This window comes from Ambystoma mexicanum, chromosome 13 (assembly GCF_040938575.1).
Source record: "Ambystoma mexicanum isolate Mex_15411 chromosome 13, UKY_AmexF1_1, whole genome shotgun sequence".
Classification (NCBI taxonomy): domain Eukaryota; kingdom Metazoa; phylum Chordata; class Amphibia; order Caudata; family Ambystomatidae; genus Ambystoma; species Ambystoma mexicanum.
In genome coordinates this window covers 57,446,423-57,464,253 of record NC_090938.1, presented here as the reverse complement: position 1 = coordinate 57,464,253, position 17,831 = coordinate 57,446,423, and the positions used below count along the sequence as shown (strand labels likewise).

The 17,831-nt window shown below is 45.3% G+C and overlaps 1 protein-coding gene and 1 long non-coding RNA gene across 5 annotated transcripts in view; one reads left to right on the top strand and one right to left on the bottom strand.

The window, feature by feature from the left end:
- LOC138520848 (uncharacterized) overlaps window positions 1-17,831 on the bottom strand; it is a 253,068-nt gene that overhangs the window by 32,215 nt on the left and 203,022 nt on the right. The window lies entirely within an intron of this gene.
- Window positions 1-17,831, top strand: part of LOC138520847 (complement receptor type 2-like) — a 309,555-nt gene that overhangs the window by 115,504 nt on the left and 176,220 nt on the right. For all 4 annotated transcript variants that reach the window (XM_069633222.1, XM_069633219.1, XM_069633221.1 and 1 more), the window contains exons 7-9: window positions 117-296; window positions 3,529-3,714; window positions 16,732-16,911. In XM_069633222.1, the coding sequence (XP_069489323.1) occupies window positions 117-296; window positions 3,529-3,714; window positions 16,732-16,911 (546 nt within the window). The remainder of the gene's footprint in view (window positions 1-116; window positions 297-3,528; window positions 3,715-16,731; window positions 16,912-17,831) is intronic.

Below are 17,831 nucleotides of genomic sequence, written 5' to 3'. Positions count from 1 at the left end.
CTAGCTATTTAGAACAATAAGATTAACCAATTAATACATCTGAAAATGGCTGGCACCGGACTGTACTGTATACATATTATATAACCTTTAAACTCTTCCTTTTCATTTTTTCTTAGACCGCCGATGTCCAAGACCTGCTGTTGAAAATGGAAGACAGATCTCTGGCTTTAAGGTTCTATACCTACTCAGCGATAAAGTTGAGTTTTCGTGCAATGAGGGCTTTATCACCAAAAATGCGCGACACGTTCAATGTGGTGAAGAAAACGAATGGGTCCCTAAACTGCCCATCTGTCAACGTGAGTATGACGCAGAATGAGACTATGCGGTCCCCCCTTTGTAAAATCCCCTCTTGACAGACCTTGTTAAAAAAAAGATTATCTGGTCTAAGTTGGACTAAGCTCAGAGAGACTTGTTGTACATTTATGGGGAGTTCTTGGAAGTTTGATGGGGCTCGGGCAGATTTAATTCAGTCGCATGTTGGGCACTTCCCCCTATATGACAAACCCTCTCTGTCGGATTAAAGATTATTTCCATTGCCTAGGTCATCATCCATATTGTGTGACAAATCGTGAGAATGTGTCTCTTCTCCCAAAGAGGGCCGCCCCATTGAGGCTATGGAGGTGAGCCTGCTTTGCAACACCCTCCATGTGGGTTGAGGATAGTGGGACCTCTCTGGCAGAGACTCCCCCTTTGGGGATAAGGACTCCCGTTCCTGTGAGGAACTGCCTAGAAAACATGCCAATATCACCTTTTCAGATATATCCTATAAAGAGTTATGTGAAGAAAATATCAGTATGTGCTATTGTTAACAGGAAACTAGATATCCCTTTAACTAAGAAATCCCCATTAACTGAGACAAAGAAGAGGACCCGTGGAAGAGAGGAAAAGCCGTACGAGACCGAGAAAAAGGAACACACGACTATGTAGTGAATGAAAGAGGAGGAGCTTGAAGGGGAAAGCGAGAAGCCTGCAAGTTATGAATCAGTTCTGATGTCGACATTGTAGGGGTACTGGACATTCTGCGTCCAAAGCTTGAGAGAGAGAGAGGCGCGAGATGTCTCACAAGGACGAAAAAGGGAAGAAACAAAGTCAGACACTGTGCGTCCTATAAGCTGAGAAGTGAACGAAACAAAGAGTGGTGGCATGACCACAAGGGGCTTGTGGCAGACCAGGCGTCCTATAAACAAGAACGATACCACTCTAGGAATATGGAGCAAGCTGGTAACTGTAAGACTGGAGTGCCTTCAAATCCAATGGCACGGAGGAAGGGACGTTAAGGAAACATTGGAAGCCAACCTGAGAGAGGGATGACCAGGAGAGAACAGAGAACCTGGTGACGTTATCCCTGCCAACCATAGGTAACAGGGAAGACAGGAGACTCGCAAGGAGGATGGAGTATCATGATTCGAATGCTCATACTCGTCCCAGTGCAAATAAGGTTAAAACATAGAGAAACAAATGAGAACGATAACATGACCAATCATACTCGTCCCAGTAAAGATAAAACATTGACCAAGAAATAAGTAAATGAGAATAATTCTTGGCGAGTTTATACTTGTACCAACCAAGGTCGAAGAGTGACCAATAGAAGAGCAAATAAGAATCATTATTGGAACCACCCTACTCATCCCAGTAAAGGAGAAGAGTCTATCAAAGTATGGTCTGGAAGAACAAATAGGAGTCATTGTTGGAATTATCATACTTGTCGCAGTAAAAGATTAAGAGACTATATAGTACTAAAAACCAGTGAAGCAAAGACAAATCATTATGGGAATGCTCATACTAGTCCCAGTAAAGAGGAAGAGTACACATTGATGTCTAGAAAAGTGAATGAGAATCGTTACTGGTATGACCTTACTCGTCCCAGTGAGAGGGAGGAAAATATCAGGTTACTACCTAGAAGAGGGAAGGAGAATCGGTATTGCAGCGTTCATACCCATAGCAGTCAAGAAAGACTAAATAAAGAAGGGAAGCCAGGGAGAAGAGAAGAATCCAAAGAGGAGGATGAAACAGTATATAGACACCAAGGAGATGTCCAAAGAAAAGATAAAATGTGTGAATTGTATACAAGCAGAGAGGCTTGTATCAATGGAGAGGCTTGTAAATGCTTGATAGCCCTAACAGGGGAGAGGGGGAAACCCCTTATTGAGAAAGAAAAGACAAAAGGAAAACAAGAGAAGAACTGAAAACTATAATTATACAGAAGAGAGAGGAAAACCCAAGAAAGTATTGAATGAAATGTATGAATTGATAAAAGCAGCCCAGAGAGACTATTTGAAGATATCCTATTAGACGTGACTACACCAGGAGAAGGGAGTCATTCTCCTTTCCTTAGGTATTAGGTTAGTGGTAGGGTGAGACAGCCTTAGAGTTGGACGTGGACAGATTATTTAAAGATTTTCACTGACAAATGACGAGCACCTTAGTTAGTTAGTTAGGGAGGGACGCCTCATAGAATAGGGAAAGATAGACTTTTATCCTTTTCATTAATAAACAGTCCAGTGAAAGAAATCATTGGCCCGTGTCTTTCTTCTGACCCTCCACAGTTGACTCTTCTTTTTTCCTGCTCATATAGATGTGGTTTGCATGTGTTACACCTTTTAGATACGTTTTTTAGTCAAGAGTAGGTGTAATCTTGGACCTGTAGTTTTGCGATTGCCCTCACATGCATGGGCCGTCCGGTCCCTTTGAGGTAATAGCAAAATTAAATGGAAGCACGATGCAAGTTCCACTCTTTCCTGTGCAATGAGAGGTCTGCAATAGTTGGCTCTGCTGATGTTTTGGACTATAACTCCCACCAACTTTAGCCTGTATAGCCAAATATGAGCCTTCATGGGAGTTGTAGTCCAAACTATCTGGAGAGTTACAGACTTATGATCGACCAGTTGTCTTCAACCTGCGGTCCATCATATATTTTGGACTGAAACTCCCATGATTCATCACCATTGCTTATGCTGACTAGACCTGAAAGTTATTTCAAGTCCAAAACATTTGGAGAGCCACTGTCTGCCGATCCCTGATACACAATCATCCTTGCACAGGATAGTAGTGAACCTCCTCCAACTGGACAGAAAGCATTAATTGTGCACAGCCTATCCTGGAGTTCCATATACCAACAACTGCAACTTCCGTCCCAGTTGTTCTTGACTTAAGGATGGAACAGGAGGTGAGGATGGGGTCGCAGAAAGGTGCAGTCGCCCCACTCAGCATACAAAGTGTCTTGCATTGAAACATTAAGTCTATGATCCATGATAGCTATGCATTAAGGTTTGTGGCACTTTAATGCCGCCAGCGGATAGTGTATTTTATTTTAATTGGTTATTTATAACGTGCTTAATACCCAGAAGTTTCTAAGCGCGGACCCGGGGATCGAACCTGTGTTGCTCCGCATCGTCTTGCTTCCAAGGCGAGCGTGTTGCCCCCGACCTACCCTCCCGAGACAAGTAGAATAATCATGTAAGGAGGAATTGTCAACCATGCTGGTGAGTGCACTGAAACCCTTCTCTTTTCCTTCCCCCCCCCATTCAGCCATTGTTTGTGGACCACCACCCCGCATAGAGAATGGAACTCACGATGGGTTGGACCGAGAAGAGTTTGAATACCGCAAAGTTGTGAGGTACCGCTGTGCCAAGGAAGAGCTTTCAATGATTGGGGCGGATACCATCCAGTGTGTTGGCGAGGATCAATGGAGTGGGCCCGCGCCCCGGTGCAAAGGTACAAATGATTGACTCTAGCTGCCTTACGTGTGGGGGAGGTGGCAGGAGGGACCAGGTTATTTTGCCAAGAGGAGCAGGACCTTAAACTTCAGACCATGAATTTAGGCTGGAAATAAGGGTATTGGACAGCGATAAACAGCTGAGTGAGGTGAGCTACCAATGGAGAGATATTTGTGCCAACTGTAAGGTAAGAAAGACCCCTTTTCATTCTCATCCATACCACTGACTGATATTATTGAAGCACCAAAAGCTCATTTATGTATGTGGTGATGCCGAAACGGTCCAGGCTATATGTTCACATAATGTCATGAGAGTAATGTTATGTTATGTTACTTGGCATTTATATAGCGCTCTATATATCATTGGTATGACCTCAAAGCGCTGGTAAGTTGAACGCCCTCGGGAACCATAGTTCTGGTCAGTAGAGAGAGATAATGTCGTAGAGTGCGTGGGTGCACCAGATATGTGTGCAGCTGATGTAATTGCCTGGTGGTAGCTGCATCCTAGCGTTAGGTGTGGTGCTGAAGATATCAGTTGGATGTGTGAGTCTCGTGGGTGGACACCCAGACTGGGCTCTGGCTGTCTTAGGCCTGAAGGACGCATATGTGAGCAACAAGGCGGAATGTGCTCGGCTAGCTGCGTTTTATTAGGGTGATGAGAGGTTCATGGGGGCGTGTTTCTATGTGAACAGCTAGGCCGAATTAATCAGGCGTATAGCTGTGTTCTAGTTGTATGATGGTGTATAGTAGAGAGTAAGCGTAGAGATGCGATATGATGGTTATCTTTAAAGCGCCCAAGACCAGGCATGAGCACAGGATGGCAGGGGACACACGGACACATAGAGGCAGGGGCTAGGTTTGCAGTGACAGGAGGGGGATACAGATATATAGCAACAGCATGGGGAACAGGAAAGCAGGGTACATAGTCATACACGTGTGGGGTATGTTAACATTTACATTCACATTTCTGTCTAGATGCGGTTCAGGATTATGTTCACAACTCCACTCAAGTGTGGGACAAGCTAACATTTGCATTTCTATCTAGACGTGACTCAGGCCAATGTTCGCGATTTCATCAAAGTGGGGCACCTACTTCCATCCAGAAGTCCCTCGAGTGAGGAACATGCCCGCATTCACAGTTCCATCTAAGTGTGGTACATGCTGGGACATGCTAACATTCACATTTCTATCCAGATGTGACTCAGGCTAATCGCTCATGATTTCATCTAAGTGTGAATGAAGTGCAATGGATCAAGCACCTGGGAAGGAAGATATTAGATCAGATGCAGACTAAGTCCCACAATTATAGAAGCATGACTCAGGAAGCTGATCTCAGTGCTGATCTTGATGACAGAATATATAGTGAATGTTTATCCTGTGTGGGTCTGTGGGAGGCTAACAGTCACAATTCTTAGTGAGTGCGGCATTGCAAACATTCACAATCCTGTCTGGGTCCGGTTCTGGCAAATGTTCGCAATTCTAACCAAGTGTGGCATTGCTAAAATTCACAATCCTGTCTGGGTCTGGCGCAGGCTATTGTTCACAATTCTAACCAAGTGTGGCATTGCTAACATTGACCATCCTCTCTGGGTCTGGCACAGGCTAATGTTCTCAATTCTAACCAAGTGTGGCATTGCTAACATTCACAATTTTGAGCAAGGGTAATGTTGAGTGGTAGGGTTTTCCGGAGTAGAGTAATTGCTCTACTCCCCACCCATGCCACGCTTACTGTTTGGTTGCTCCTGGTTGACGGCTGGTTGCTGCTTCCCCTGCGGACACCGGCTGACACTACCTGGAGCCGCCTCTGTAGGAGCCGCCCTTTGCCTTGGGCCCTTAGCCGCAGGGGCTGCTAGGCAGAGGGCTGCCCTGGAGAGGTCAGTAATGACTTAGGTGGAGAACCAATCACGGGCGGTGGGCGGGATGGGAGGCGGGAGGTGGGGGAGGCAGGAAAGCGACTCAAGGGCAATGCAGGGGCCGGGGGGGAGCAATACTATTTAAATAAAACCAATATTGGGCCAAATGGGCCAAGATGGGCACAGCACTTACCAGCCTGGAATCAGGAAATATAATAGCTTGTAAGGAGCACTACTTTGTGCCATTTTTGCGTGCTCTTGACCTAAGATCTGTTTACTGTCAGTGATGGGACACAGAGTGAGACACGTCTGGTAGGCGCAGAGGGGTTTGTGATAGGGCTAAAACAGGGTTCACCAACTCCAGGTCTCGAGGGCTGGATCCATGTCGGATTGTCAGGCTACCCTCATTAATATTCATGAGATAAATTTACAATGTATGCAAATTTGTGCTCATGAATATTGATGAGGGATATCCTGAAAACCTGTCGGGTTTCCGGCCCTTGAGGCCTGGAGTCGGACAACTCTGGGCTAAAAGATGCTGTGGGCCATCTAGCGAGCTCCAAGGGGCACTGCAGTTTTTTGTATTGTGATGGTGGTGCGGGCAGGTGCAAGGCTGCAGTGTGTACAGGGGTTCTTTGTAGTCTAGCTGTTTTAATAGATTGAAGGTGAGTTGCAAGTTGTTAGTTGGCGGCAGGTCGAGGTAGTTATGTCTGCAACCTTCGGCTCTATCGATGTTTTGGACTTTGATTCCCATGATCTCTCACCATTGACTATGCTTGCTGGGGTTCATGGGAGTTGTAGTGCAAAACGTCTGGCGAGGCAAAGGTTGAAGACCCTTGAGACTGAACCAGAAAAGTGTAATCTTTCCATTGGCACTCTGGGAATGTTTTGTATTGGCAAAATTAGTTGTGATGGGGGGCTCTTGCTGTTCTTTGTTTGGATGGTCGATCAGGAGGGTCTTGAGGAATCTGGTCTCCATGGTTGACAAGTTAGACTGACACAGGAGGGTTTAGGTTAGTTGGCGTGCAAGAGGTAAGTTACAGTGGCAGTGATGGGTTCAATTCTTGCATCATGGTGTGTAAAGGACAAGCAGCGGAGTGAGAGCAGAATACAGCGCTATTTGCAGGGACGTCATTTGGGGGTCAGCAGGGGTCGCCACTGTGACCCCTGAGGTCTCCCTGGCTACCCCTAATAAAAACTAAAAAGAAAAATAAATATATATATATATTTTTATTGAAGCTCCCGTGCTGTGGCTTGTGCCATGTGGCTCTTTGTTTCTGGAGTGCCTGGCTTTCTTGTTCAGGCCTCTTTAAAAAAACTGGGGGTTCCACAAGTGTAACACTTTGAGCAGTGACCCTAAATAAGAAAGAATAGGAATAACAAATAATTTGTCTTTCTGGAATTCTATACAATAATTGATAGACTCATTAAAGGTTTATTTTAGGCGCATTTCAGGGGGTGACTCACTGATTTAGTCCGTCCTTGAACACCTCAAATTCACAATGCAGACAAAAACATCCAAAAAGCATTTAGAGTAGAATGAGCATCCATTGCTGACTATGTATTTTGCTTTTCACAAGTTGCAATTTTAGCATGTTATTTTAGCTGTTGTCTCCATTAGGATCATCGCAAGACATTCCAAAGCACGTAAAGCGTCCCTTGCTTTCAGTGTGCCACTATTTAGGCTTTGTTGTAATGTGTCTATCTTTCCTGGCATGCTGTTTATTTGCATCTATGAGGTAACGAGTACGGGAATTTGCTTTCTGACTTTGAGAACAATCCGACATGTAATTGTTCATCTTACAATAGCCGGTAAAATAGTTCAGTGGGTTGAGCGCTCGCTGCTGCAATGTGTTTGTGATCTGCAGGTTCTACTCCCAGTGAGGTCAACTCAGCCTTTCATCCTGCTGATGCTGATAAATGAGTACCAACACAGGTTGGGTGATATTGTATGTACATTTGTTCTACATAAAGCGCTTAAGCGTAAGTGCTATATAATAACACATCATTACCATTTGGTCGTGGACGTCTGTTTGCATTCACAGTAATTTGGGAATATGGGCCTATACGCACTGATATTAATGATACATATGGTGATCGATTTTTGTGTGAACTGTGTATCACATTACAGTGATATTGTAACCATATTTTTCGTAGTGTACTTAGGAACAATGCTATGTGATGGCACTTCCTGTTTTGTCGAGGGTTGAACGGTCGTGTTCCATCGCTTCCTGTGATGTCCCTTCGGGGGTGGGGTCAAATTACATCACTTCCTTTGAGGTCAAGGGTCGTGTGATGTCACTTCTGCTACCCCTGGCATTTTGGTGAAATGACGTCCCTGGCTACTTGTGCTACGGTCCAGTCTAGTCTTCGTGAGTGGGTATGGGATGCCTGAGCACGTGTTTGTGATGATAAGGATTTTGAGGGACTTTGCCAATAAGGTCCCATACGAGAGTGTTCTTGAAATAATAATGATAATAATAATAACATTATAGCTGTATCCTCAGCATGCAAGAATGTGTTGTCTCATAAATCATAGAGGAATTGAGTCTACCTAAAAACGGCTGCAGTTTATTTTCCTACCACAAGTGAGCTGTGACATCACACCTCATTCGTAATATGACAATCCCTTTTTACAGCCGACTCGTAATGTTCTAAAGCCATTTGACATCTCCAGCCATCATTGTCTGTTGCCTCTCATTTTCTACAAGAGTGCGTGCTGCGCTGCTGGGGCAACTGATCCGAGCAGGAGGTCCTTCTGCCTGAAGCAGGACCGGTGCCAGGGTCTTGATAAGCAAGCAGGAAAGGCAAAGCAGAAAATGAAAATGAGTCAGAAACTTGGCAGATAAGGTTCATGGGCGAGAAATAATAATTTAACTCTGCTTTTAATTGAAACTTTTGGAAAAATCAATTATGAAAAAAATCGGCTCGTCCCAGCTGCATCACGGACAATAGCATAGACCAACCACTTATGGACTAGGCGATCAGGTGACAAGAGCGTGTGTCATCACTTCTGAACTCCCTAGTGGCATCCAGTCAGGGGCGTCCCAGTGAAGGGCGGAACTGTGAAGGGTGAAGACCAGTCATTGGCCAGCCTCTTTGCCTTTTCCCCTATGAGCCTTTGCTTTTGCCTTCCTCCCTGCAGCACCCTGTGAGTACACCCAGCTTCCTAATTACTGTGCTTTCTCTCCACACTGCGCTACTCACCTATAATGCATTCACTCCTGCTCCTCCTACTTGCCTCTCCCTATGCTTTCTGCAATCCCGCTACAACTTTCTCCTAAGGGTGCAGAAGTAAGACTCTGCCACGGAGGGGTCATGGTGGCTGGTATACACTATTGTTCAAGTGAAAAAATGAAAAGGAAGCCCTCATCTTGCCCTAACTCTAAGAGGGAGTTCCCTGCCTCAACTAACATTACTAATGTCATGGTCAGGATATCAAAAGCAAAAGTCCCAATTTCCAATGTCAGAATCCTAGCTCTGTCCCTCACACTTTAAGTTTCATCTAAATGAAAAGAAGGTCTTCCTAGCCCAGATAATTAACTCCCTTTCCCTGGATAAAAAGACAGTTCTGCGTTTATCAGTTCCTGCAGTGTTGGTGGAATATCTTGCTTCCCCAACCTTCTTTAGGCTTGTAACACAGTTCAACAATTGGTGGGGAAGTGTCTCTGTTCCACAACTGGCCCTCTTCAGGCTTCTTCTTACTCTCCGGGGTCCCCGACCTTGATTGGCAGACCTGGCATTTTTCCCACCAGGCACTGTGATGAAGAAGAGTGGCTTGGATGCTTCTCCAAGCTGTGGTGGGCCCCTGACTCTGGTTGGCAGACCTGGTTCCCTACTATCAGGCACTGTTACGAATAAGAGTGGCTTTTATGCTTTTCCAAGCTGGGGTGGGCCCCTGACCCTGGTTGACAGGCCTGGGTTCCTCCTACCAAGCACTGCAATGAAGAAGAGTGACTTGGATGCTTCTCCAAGCTGTGGTGGGCCCCTGACTCTGGTTGGCAGACCTGGTTCCCTACTACCAGCCACTGTTACGAAAAAGGGTGGCTTTGATGCTTTTCCAAGCTGGGGTGGGCCCCTGACCCTGGTTGGCAGTCCTGGTTTCCTCCTACCAGGCACTTGCGACGAAGAAGAGGAGTTTGGATGCTTCTTCAAACTCTGATGGGTCCTTGACCCTGGTTGGCAAACCTGATGTCCTTCTCTATCAGGTTTATTCACCTGTCAAGCTCTGTGTTCCTCTGTATTATTCTCACAGTTCTCTTTATGATTTCCTGATTTTACATACAGACTTGGTTTACTCCCCTGCCAAGTACTGTCTTCATATGTACCACCCTCGCAGTTCTCTTTATTGTTTCTCTTATGTGACAGTCCTGGGTCACCTTGCCTCCAAGCACAGCCGCGAAGAAGATTATACCTTCTTGGTATTTGGTATGTCCTTTTCTTGTAAGGGTCCCAAACGCTAATCACCTTGTTACTGTAGCTTGGTAAAGTTTGATCCACTATGTTTCTCAGGGTTTCTTGTACCTTCTGCCTGTCCCCAACCACAGGCTCAGCCACCCAAATACCTTTAGGGTCTTGGCTGCAGCCCTCTGGTTGATGCAGGCTTCCCAGGGTCCGTCATTGCTTTGCCGGCTTTCTGGGGCTCTCTCTTTGGCTTGCTGCAGCAGCTCTACAGCTTCAGACCCACTTCGGCTTCTCCCTTCTCTCCAGAACACGTGTTCCTATTGTGCTGTGCTGCTGGAGCTTCCTGCAGCCAGCACTTCGACTTTCTCTGTGCATCCCGTGGAGACCACCCCTTCAGCGTCTCTATGCCTGGGTCTGCTCCTGCTGCCTACCTCTGCAAGCTTAGGTCCCCTCTTGCGGCTCCTCTCCATAGCATCTGACATTTTGGGTAAGTCCTTTGGCAGTTTTTATGCCCCTTCCTATCCAGGTCTGCAGTTGAAAGCTAGACCATTCAGGTCAGTTCCTTGGAGTGATCCCTGCATATCCACACCTCTTCCTTGTCTCAGTCCTTTCTTGTTTTGGATCATGATGTTCATCCCTATTCTTCCACGGCTCAGTCCTTTCTACTTCTTGCCTACTACAGAAGTATATGGGATCGGAGGGTAGGAGGTGAAGAGAGTGGGGCTGAAGGAGAGGTGGGGGTGTTATGTGAATATTGCGTTCTCCCAAAATAGTCATCCCCTCCCATGAGATCCACCTCGTGATCACCACCCCCATGGGGACTATCGGACAGCGGCCTCACCTTCCTGGCCTCATGGAAAGGGGCTCCCCTTATGGAAGCAGTGATGACATACTGGGATTCCTCGCATATCCCTATTATAAAACTCACAAATTGAAAAACTCCCACTACTCCATCTCTCTTCCACCTCCTTCTACGAAACAAAGCCGATAAGCTAACCACGTCTTCTCTAACACCTAGCCACCTCACCTCTCTTCCCCTGAGACTCAACGTCTCTTTGCTTCCTTACCTAATCAACTGAACATTGCACTCTGGAATATTCCATCTGTATGTAACAAAACCTCCTTTATCACTGACCACTTTTACTCCAGCTCTCCTCCCCTAGACCTTCTTGCTATTACTGAAACCTGGATATTTCCATCTGACACTGCCACTCTGGCGGCCCTACATGACTCCAAACTATCCTTCATCCACTCTCCTCCACTTACTGGCAGAGATGGAGGCATCAGACACCTACTCTTTTCCTGCCTCAATGCCTCACAAATTTCCAATGCCATTTCCTCTCTTTTGATTCCCCTATCTTAAAGCCTTCCCTCTGCAACCACTTCTCAGAAATCTCACCTTTTACCAAAAGAAAATTTAAAACTTCTCCCATTCTTCCCTTTCTCGCTGACCTACACTTCTCACTCTTCTCCTTCACACCTGCTTCCTCTTCCACCATCACTGCCTTCTCAGCTTTCTATACCTACTATATGACTCATTCTCCTCTCACCTCCCACTGCTTACTTTCACCCCTAAGTCTCAGCATCCTCAACCATGGGACACCCCATTCATACACTCTCTCCACACAGACATGTGTTGGCTACTGTGCAAATGGAGATTCTAAGTGATCCGGCCGCGGCTGATTTTGCCGTGGCCGGAAAGTTTTCATGAGAAAGGTGCAAACTACACCTTTCTCATGTGAACACACTGACATACTATGGGGGCTGCAGGGGTTTCCCCCACAACCCCTGCTCACTATACTTTAAAGTATAGTGAGGGGGGTGTTGCGGGGGACACCCCTGCAGCCCCTGTTTTTTTTTGTGGGGGTGCTGCGGGGGTGTCCCCCACAAACCCCGCTCACTATGCCACACAGTATAGTGAGTGGGGTGCTGCGGGGGACACACCCGCAGTCCCACAGTCTTTATTTTTTTTTTTTACTTACCTGCAATGCTACCACCAAAGGTTCGAACTTTTGGTGTTTGATCCTTTGGTGGTAGCATTTTTCAGTCAGTTTGTACGGTCGTACCTTTTTTTTCGGTCCGATCGTACAAAACCCAAATGGAGGCATACACGCTCGCATTAGAACCTGCAACTCAACCTCTCTGCCCTGAACTCTCTCAAGGCTTTCTCACCATTGGGAACCACCATGTAGCCAAGGTGAGTTAACCCCAAAGCCCGATCCTCAGAGCCTGCCCAAAAGATGTTTTGTGCTTTAATTGGAAATATATACATACAGCGTGATCAGCGCTTCGGTCTACTCCAGAAAGCCCTGCCACTCTACAATACCTTACCTAAGAACATAGCTTGCCAGGCGAATGTCACCTGCATCACCCTCCTAGGGAACACTCAACACTAGCATTCGCCCATTATAAATCTTCTCTAAAGTGTAGGTATATCAAAACATCTGTGTCTGCTTTACATCTAAAACTACTGTATTATATTCTGAAACCTGCTGCATTATGAAACCTAGGCCTTTCTCCCACTATCCAGGACTCGCAAATCTATGCGTTGCCTCCATCTTTATACATGGTTAATATACCATTTACCATTGACCTGCGTCGCACCCAGACAGAAATTAGAATGTTAGCAAGTGCCATAATTAGATAGAATTGTGAATGCTAGCAAGTGCCACACTTGGATAGAATTGTGAATGCTAGCAAGTGCCACACTTGGATAGAATTGTGAATGCTAGCAAGTGCCACACTTGGATAGAATTGTGAATGCTAGCAAGTGCCACACTTCGATTGAATTGTGAACGCCAGCAAGTGCCACACTTAGATAGAATTGTGAATGGTAGCAAGTGTCACACTGAGACAGAATTGTGTACATTAGCCTGCCCCGGACCCAGATAGAACTGTGAATGATAACAATGACCACACTTAGATAGAACTTGTGAACATTAACCTCCGTCGCACCTAGAAAAGAATGTAAATGTTGCCTTCCATCCCATCTAGATAGGTTTGTGAATATTAGCAAGTGCCACACATAGTTAAAATTGTGAATGTCAGCAAGTGCCACATTTAGTTAGAATTATGAACATTATCCTGCGTCACACTCACTCTGCAGGACTCTCAAATCTGGGTATAGCCTCCATCTCTGTCTATTGTACGGTGAAACGTAATGTATTATGCAAGCTAGACCTCTCTCCCACTTTACAGGATTCTCAAATCTAGGTATATCCTCCTTCTTTGTCTACTGTATGGTGAAACGTAATGTATTATGCAAGCTAGACCTCTCTCCCACTTTACAGGATTCTCAAATCTAGTTGTAGCCGCCATCTCTGTCTATTATACGGTGAAAGCCACTTACTGTGGAACCTAGACCTTTCCCCCACTATACGGGGCTCAAATCTAGGTATAGCCTCCATCTTTGTCTATTGTATGGTGAAACGTAGTACTGTGAGACCTGGGCCTCTGCTCCACCATACAGGATTCTCAAATCTAGGCACTTAGCCAAAGTGAGAAGGTCAGCTGCGAGACATATAACTCACTAACAAAAAAGCGAAACATTTCGGCATACTTAACTCACACAAATTTTCACACAACCAACTCTCGCACAGCAAGACGCATGCACTTCACCACACCGCAACAACAAACAAACAACACATAAGCTGCAGCAACAGCACATGAGGACTGACATCGATCCGATACTTGCACGAAAGCTTAGCGCATGGTGTATACCGAACTGAAGCTGCCAACAGGACACCACTTCTCTCACTATCCTACTCTCTCTTCACGTTACTAACCCACCCTGCCTTCTCGTTTCCAGATCCGCCTGAGCGCTTTGGGACCAATTCCATTGGTGACGGTGCGCGGTACAAATACCTTTAACATTTAATATTTAACAATTTAACATATAACAAGTCCACTCTTGACAGATCACAAAGGGAATTACACCTCAACTTTATTGACTCTCACACCAACCATTCTCACTGCTACAGGTCACTGTGAGGGGTCAGGAATGTGAGGCAGACAACTTTTAGATGATTTCTCAAAGTTTTCCATTTTATTAAATCAAAGGTCTCCAGTAACGCGTCACTATCCCTACTCTGATGAAAATTTTGCCTGCCTTATGTGAACTAAGGAAAATATTGTAACAGAGAATCCTCTCACTTATACATAAAATACACAAGAAAAAAAATATATATATGGCAATTCACAACAACAACAATGGTATTCTGTTACCTGAGTAATCTCCTCTTCCCCAGATTTTAAGTTGGATTCAGTTTCATTGGTCAAGAAAAATAAACAAGGAAATCCAGGTTTGCAACAAAGTTTCACTTTATTACTTTACACCTTCAACTTGTCAACAGAAAAGTTCCAGTAATCCAATGTCCAAAAAGAATGCCTCTTTTTCTTCATAGAACAGATATTTCAGTCAAACAAATAGCATCAATGATATTCTTGGTCAGGCTTTGCGCAGCTTTCCTTTCACCATCATAAATCACAATTGGTATCTTTGTCAGGATAACTTCACAGCACTTCTACTGCCACCGGATTTACTTTCAGATCAGGCCCACTTCTACAAAGATTCACCATGCAGGTCTACTCGCCTGCCTGATAGCTTTCCAAATTCAGCAGTGCTTTTGAAGTTCTGAATCTAATGACAACCAAATGTGTAACACAGCTTCAACAGTTTGTAACTTTGTGAGTTTCAACAACTTTTCAGAAATGACAATATTCACATTTGTGCTCCTCAACACCTTCATGTAGGAAGTCACTTTTCTTCCGAACATTCACCTTCAAGAAGGGCAGCCCTTTTTGCCACTTTTGTCTTTCTGCAACATCAACAACCAAAATGCTCTTAAGGATATAATGCCACCTTTCCTCCTTTTGGCTTTGTTAATGTGAGATTTTATACCAGCTTCAATTTTATGAACCAATCACAATGAACAAGCTTCATCCCTTTTTGACATTGCATTCGCCCCTTCTCGTTCTGTTGGCCCCATTAGCTTTGTGGCATGCCTGGTTATTAGTCTCTTTTGACTCTGGGCAATATATACACAGCTATAGGCTTTGGCAATGCTTGTATCACTGTTGGCTGCAGGGAATGCTGTACCACTCTTGGCTATAGGCAGTGCTTGTACCACCCTTGGCTGTGGGCAATGCTTGTTCCCTGGAACTCCCACTTCTTAAAGTTCAGTCACTTCAATTCTGTTTTACAATGCTTTCTACTGCTTCACCAACGACTCTTCAGTTAACTTTCACTTCAGAATCAATTTTAGTCACACGTGATAGTATTTCATTTGTTTTATGCAATCTAATGTTTAATTAGCGCCATTCAGATCGTTTCATTCATATGTGAGTGCTACTTATATTGCCTTCATTTTCTGACAAGCAACGGTCAGTTTAGCAGCACTTACCTCATACGCGAGTGATTCTTCTTTGCTACTGTTGCCTGCATTTGTTTGAGCAAGGGAGTAGAATGCTCTGTAACACTGGCTTCTGTCTTCGATCCCTTCGCGTGCTGAAGGACTTCCACCGCTCCAGCGTCTTCTGAATGGAAACACTTACACTTGAAGCTGTTTTCATTCTTGCCATGCAGTCATGGAGCTCACTTTGCTCTGGAGACCCTCGGCTGCATACAAACTCTCAATCACGGTCTCCTACACGCTTCCTGCTCTGCAGTCTCTGTACTTCAGATTTATAGGGGAAAGGACCCTCTCAGTACAGGCAGCTGCAATCTGCTTGACTAAATTCCCGGGGTCCCTTCTTTCTTGGAACATCTGCTTGGACAAAGTGCTTTCCTTCTGATGCTACTACTGCTGCTGCTCCATCTCCATCTAATGGCCTGCACCTGAGGGGGGCTTTTAAGCCTCTCTACCTCTCTCAGGTGTGGGTTATTAGCCCTAACTAACTGACCACTTCTGAGGCATTGTTTTTCAGGCCTCTTCCTCATCCCAGTACTAAGGGAATTATGGGACTTGAAGTCAACAACAGAATAAGATTTTCATGACAGTTGGTGGGTCTCAGCTACAGAGATTTTGGACCTTCAGTGGCGAGTGAAAATCAGAGCTTCAGCGGTTGCAGAGTGTGGAGATTAGAAATTACTTTGGGGACCCCTTCAGACATGCAAGGAGTGCCAGGGCTTGTCGACTCGGTTCTATGGTTTCTGCGAGACCCACTCCTGCCCACTGAGTATTATGTCTATTTTTCTGTCACCATTCATATATACAAAATTCAATCCCATACACAGGCCAGGCAGGCTATCATGTTTCTTTGATGTGGGTGCCTCTTGTCTAGCCTGATCATGAGTTGTGTGTGTCAGTGTGGAAATGGAATGGCGTGTTGAAAGATTCAATGATGTAGGCCAGGGGACTCATGTTGACATTAAAAAGCCAACTAGGTCAAGATGAACCTTCATGACCAACCACCCAGTCTGCAGGAAGGGTGTCCAAAGTTAATTCAACCATTTTCACCTTGTTGTAGTGGTCAAGGCAGAAGTATTTGAGCCACTCCAAGCCACTTAAGGTTCAAATGAGGAGCAAATCTGCAGCTTTCGAAGCCTGAGCTGAAGGCACCTCTTAATCTTTAATTTGGGGATTCATTGGTGCCAGGATGGGGTGAATCTTTCTACTATGGGAGACTCCCTCAAGTTCAGGAGCTCTTTAAGGACAGAACAACTGGGGACCAAGCAGGGAGACTGCCTCCAGTGAATACATACCTGGGCTCTAGCAAATGACACTGTGTGACGTCTTTCCTTTTGACCTTTCTTTGCAGATGTCCACTGCGAAAGTCCAGTTTTTGCCAATGGAACTATGAAATCTTACTTCCGGGAGCCATTTCGATATGACAACAAGATTACTTTTGAATGCAATGCCTATTTCAAACTGAAAGGCCCTAGTCTGGTTAGGTGTGATGAAAACAGCAAATGGGAACCCGATGTACCTACCTGTATTGGTAAGTAGCTGCAAACACTAGCAATGCTGCTGTGACAGCTGTTTCCAGTATGTTTTGGTCATAGGGCAAGGGCCATGATTGGTAATTTCTGTGTTAAACTGTATTTCACACATTTTCCCTACTACAAATCATTTTCTCTGGAAAGTAATTACTACAGATGAGTGAGCAAAAAGTAAGCTCGGAATAGCACAACAAGGTAAACTGAACTATTTCTAGGCACCTGTATAGTGAAAGACTGAACTACATCTAAGAGGCTGTATGGATGCATTTATGGATGGATCAATCAATGGATGGATGGACGAAGAGGTAGTTGGGCAGTTGGATGGATAGGCAGTGGAATGAGTGGATGGACGGACAGACGGACGGACAGACGGACGGAGAGGTAGTTAGGCAGTTGGATGGATAGGCAGATGAATGAATGAGTGGATGGATGGATAGACGGACGGATGGATGGACGGGCAGGTGGTTGGGCAGTTGGATGGATAGGCAGATGAATGAGTGGATGGATGGCTGAAGAGGTAGGTGGGCAATTTGATGGATAGGCAGATGAATGACTGGATGGATGGACGGATGGACAAAGAGGTAGTTAGGTAGATGAACGAGTGGATGGATGAAAGGATGGATTGTGGATGCATCAATAGCTAGGTAGGTAGATGAATTGATGGATAGGCAGATGAATGACTGGATGGATGGACGGACAGACGTGCAGACAGATGAAGAGGTAGTTGGGCAGTTGGATGGATAGGTGGATGGATGGATGGATGGATGGGTGGACGGACGGACGGACGAACGAACGGACGAATGAAGACGTAGTTGGGCAGTTGGATGGATAGGCAGATGAATGAGTAGATGGATGGACAGACAGACAAAGAGGTACATAGCCAGTTAGATGGTTAGGCAGATGAATGGATGGACGGATG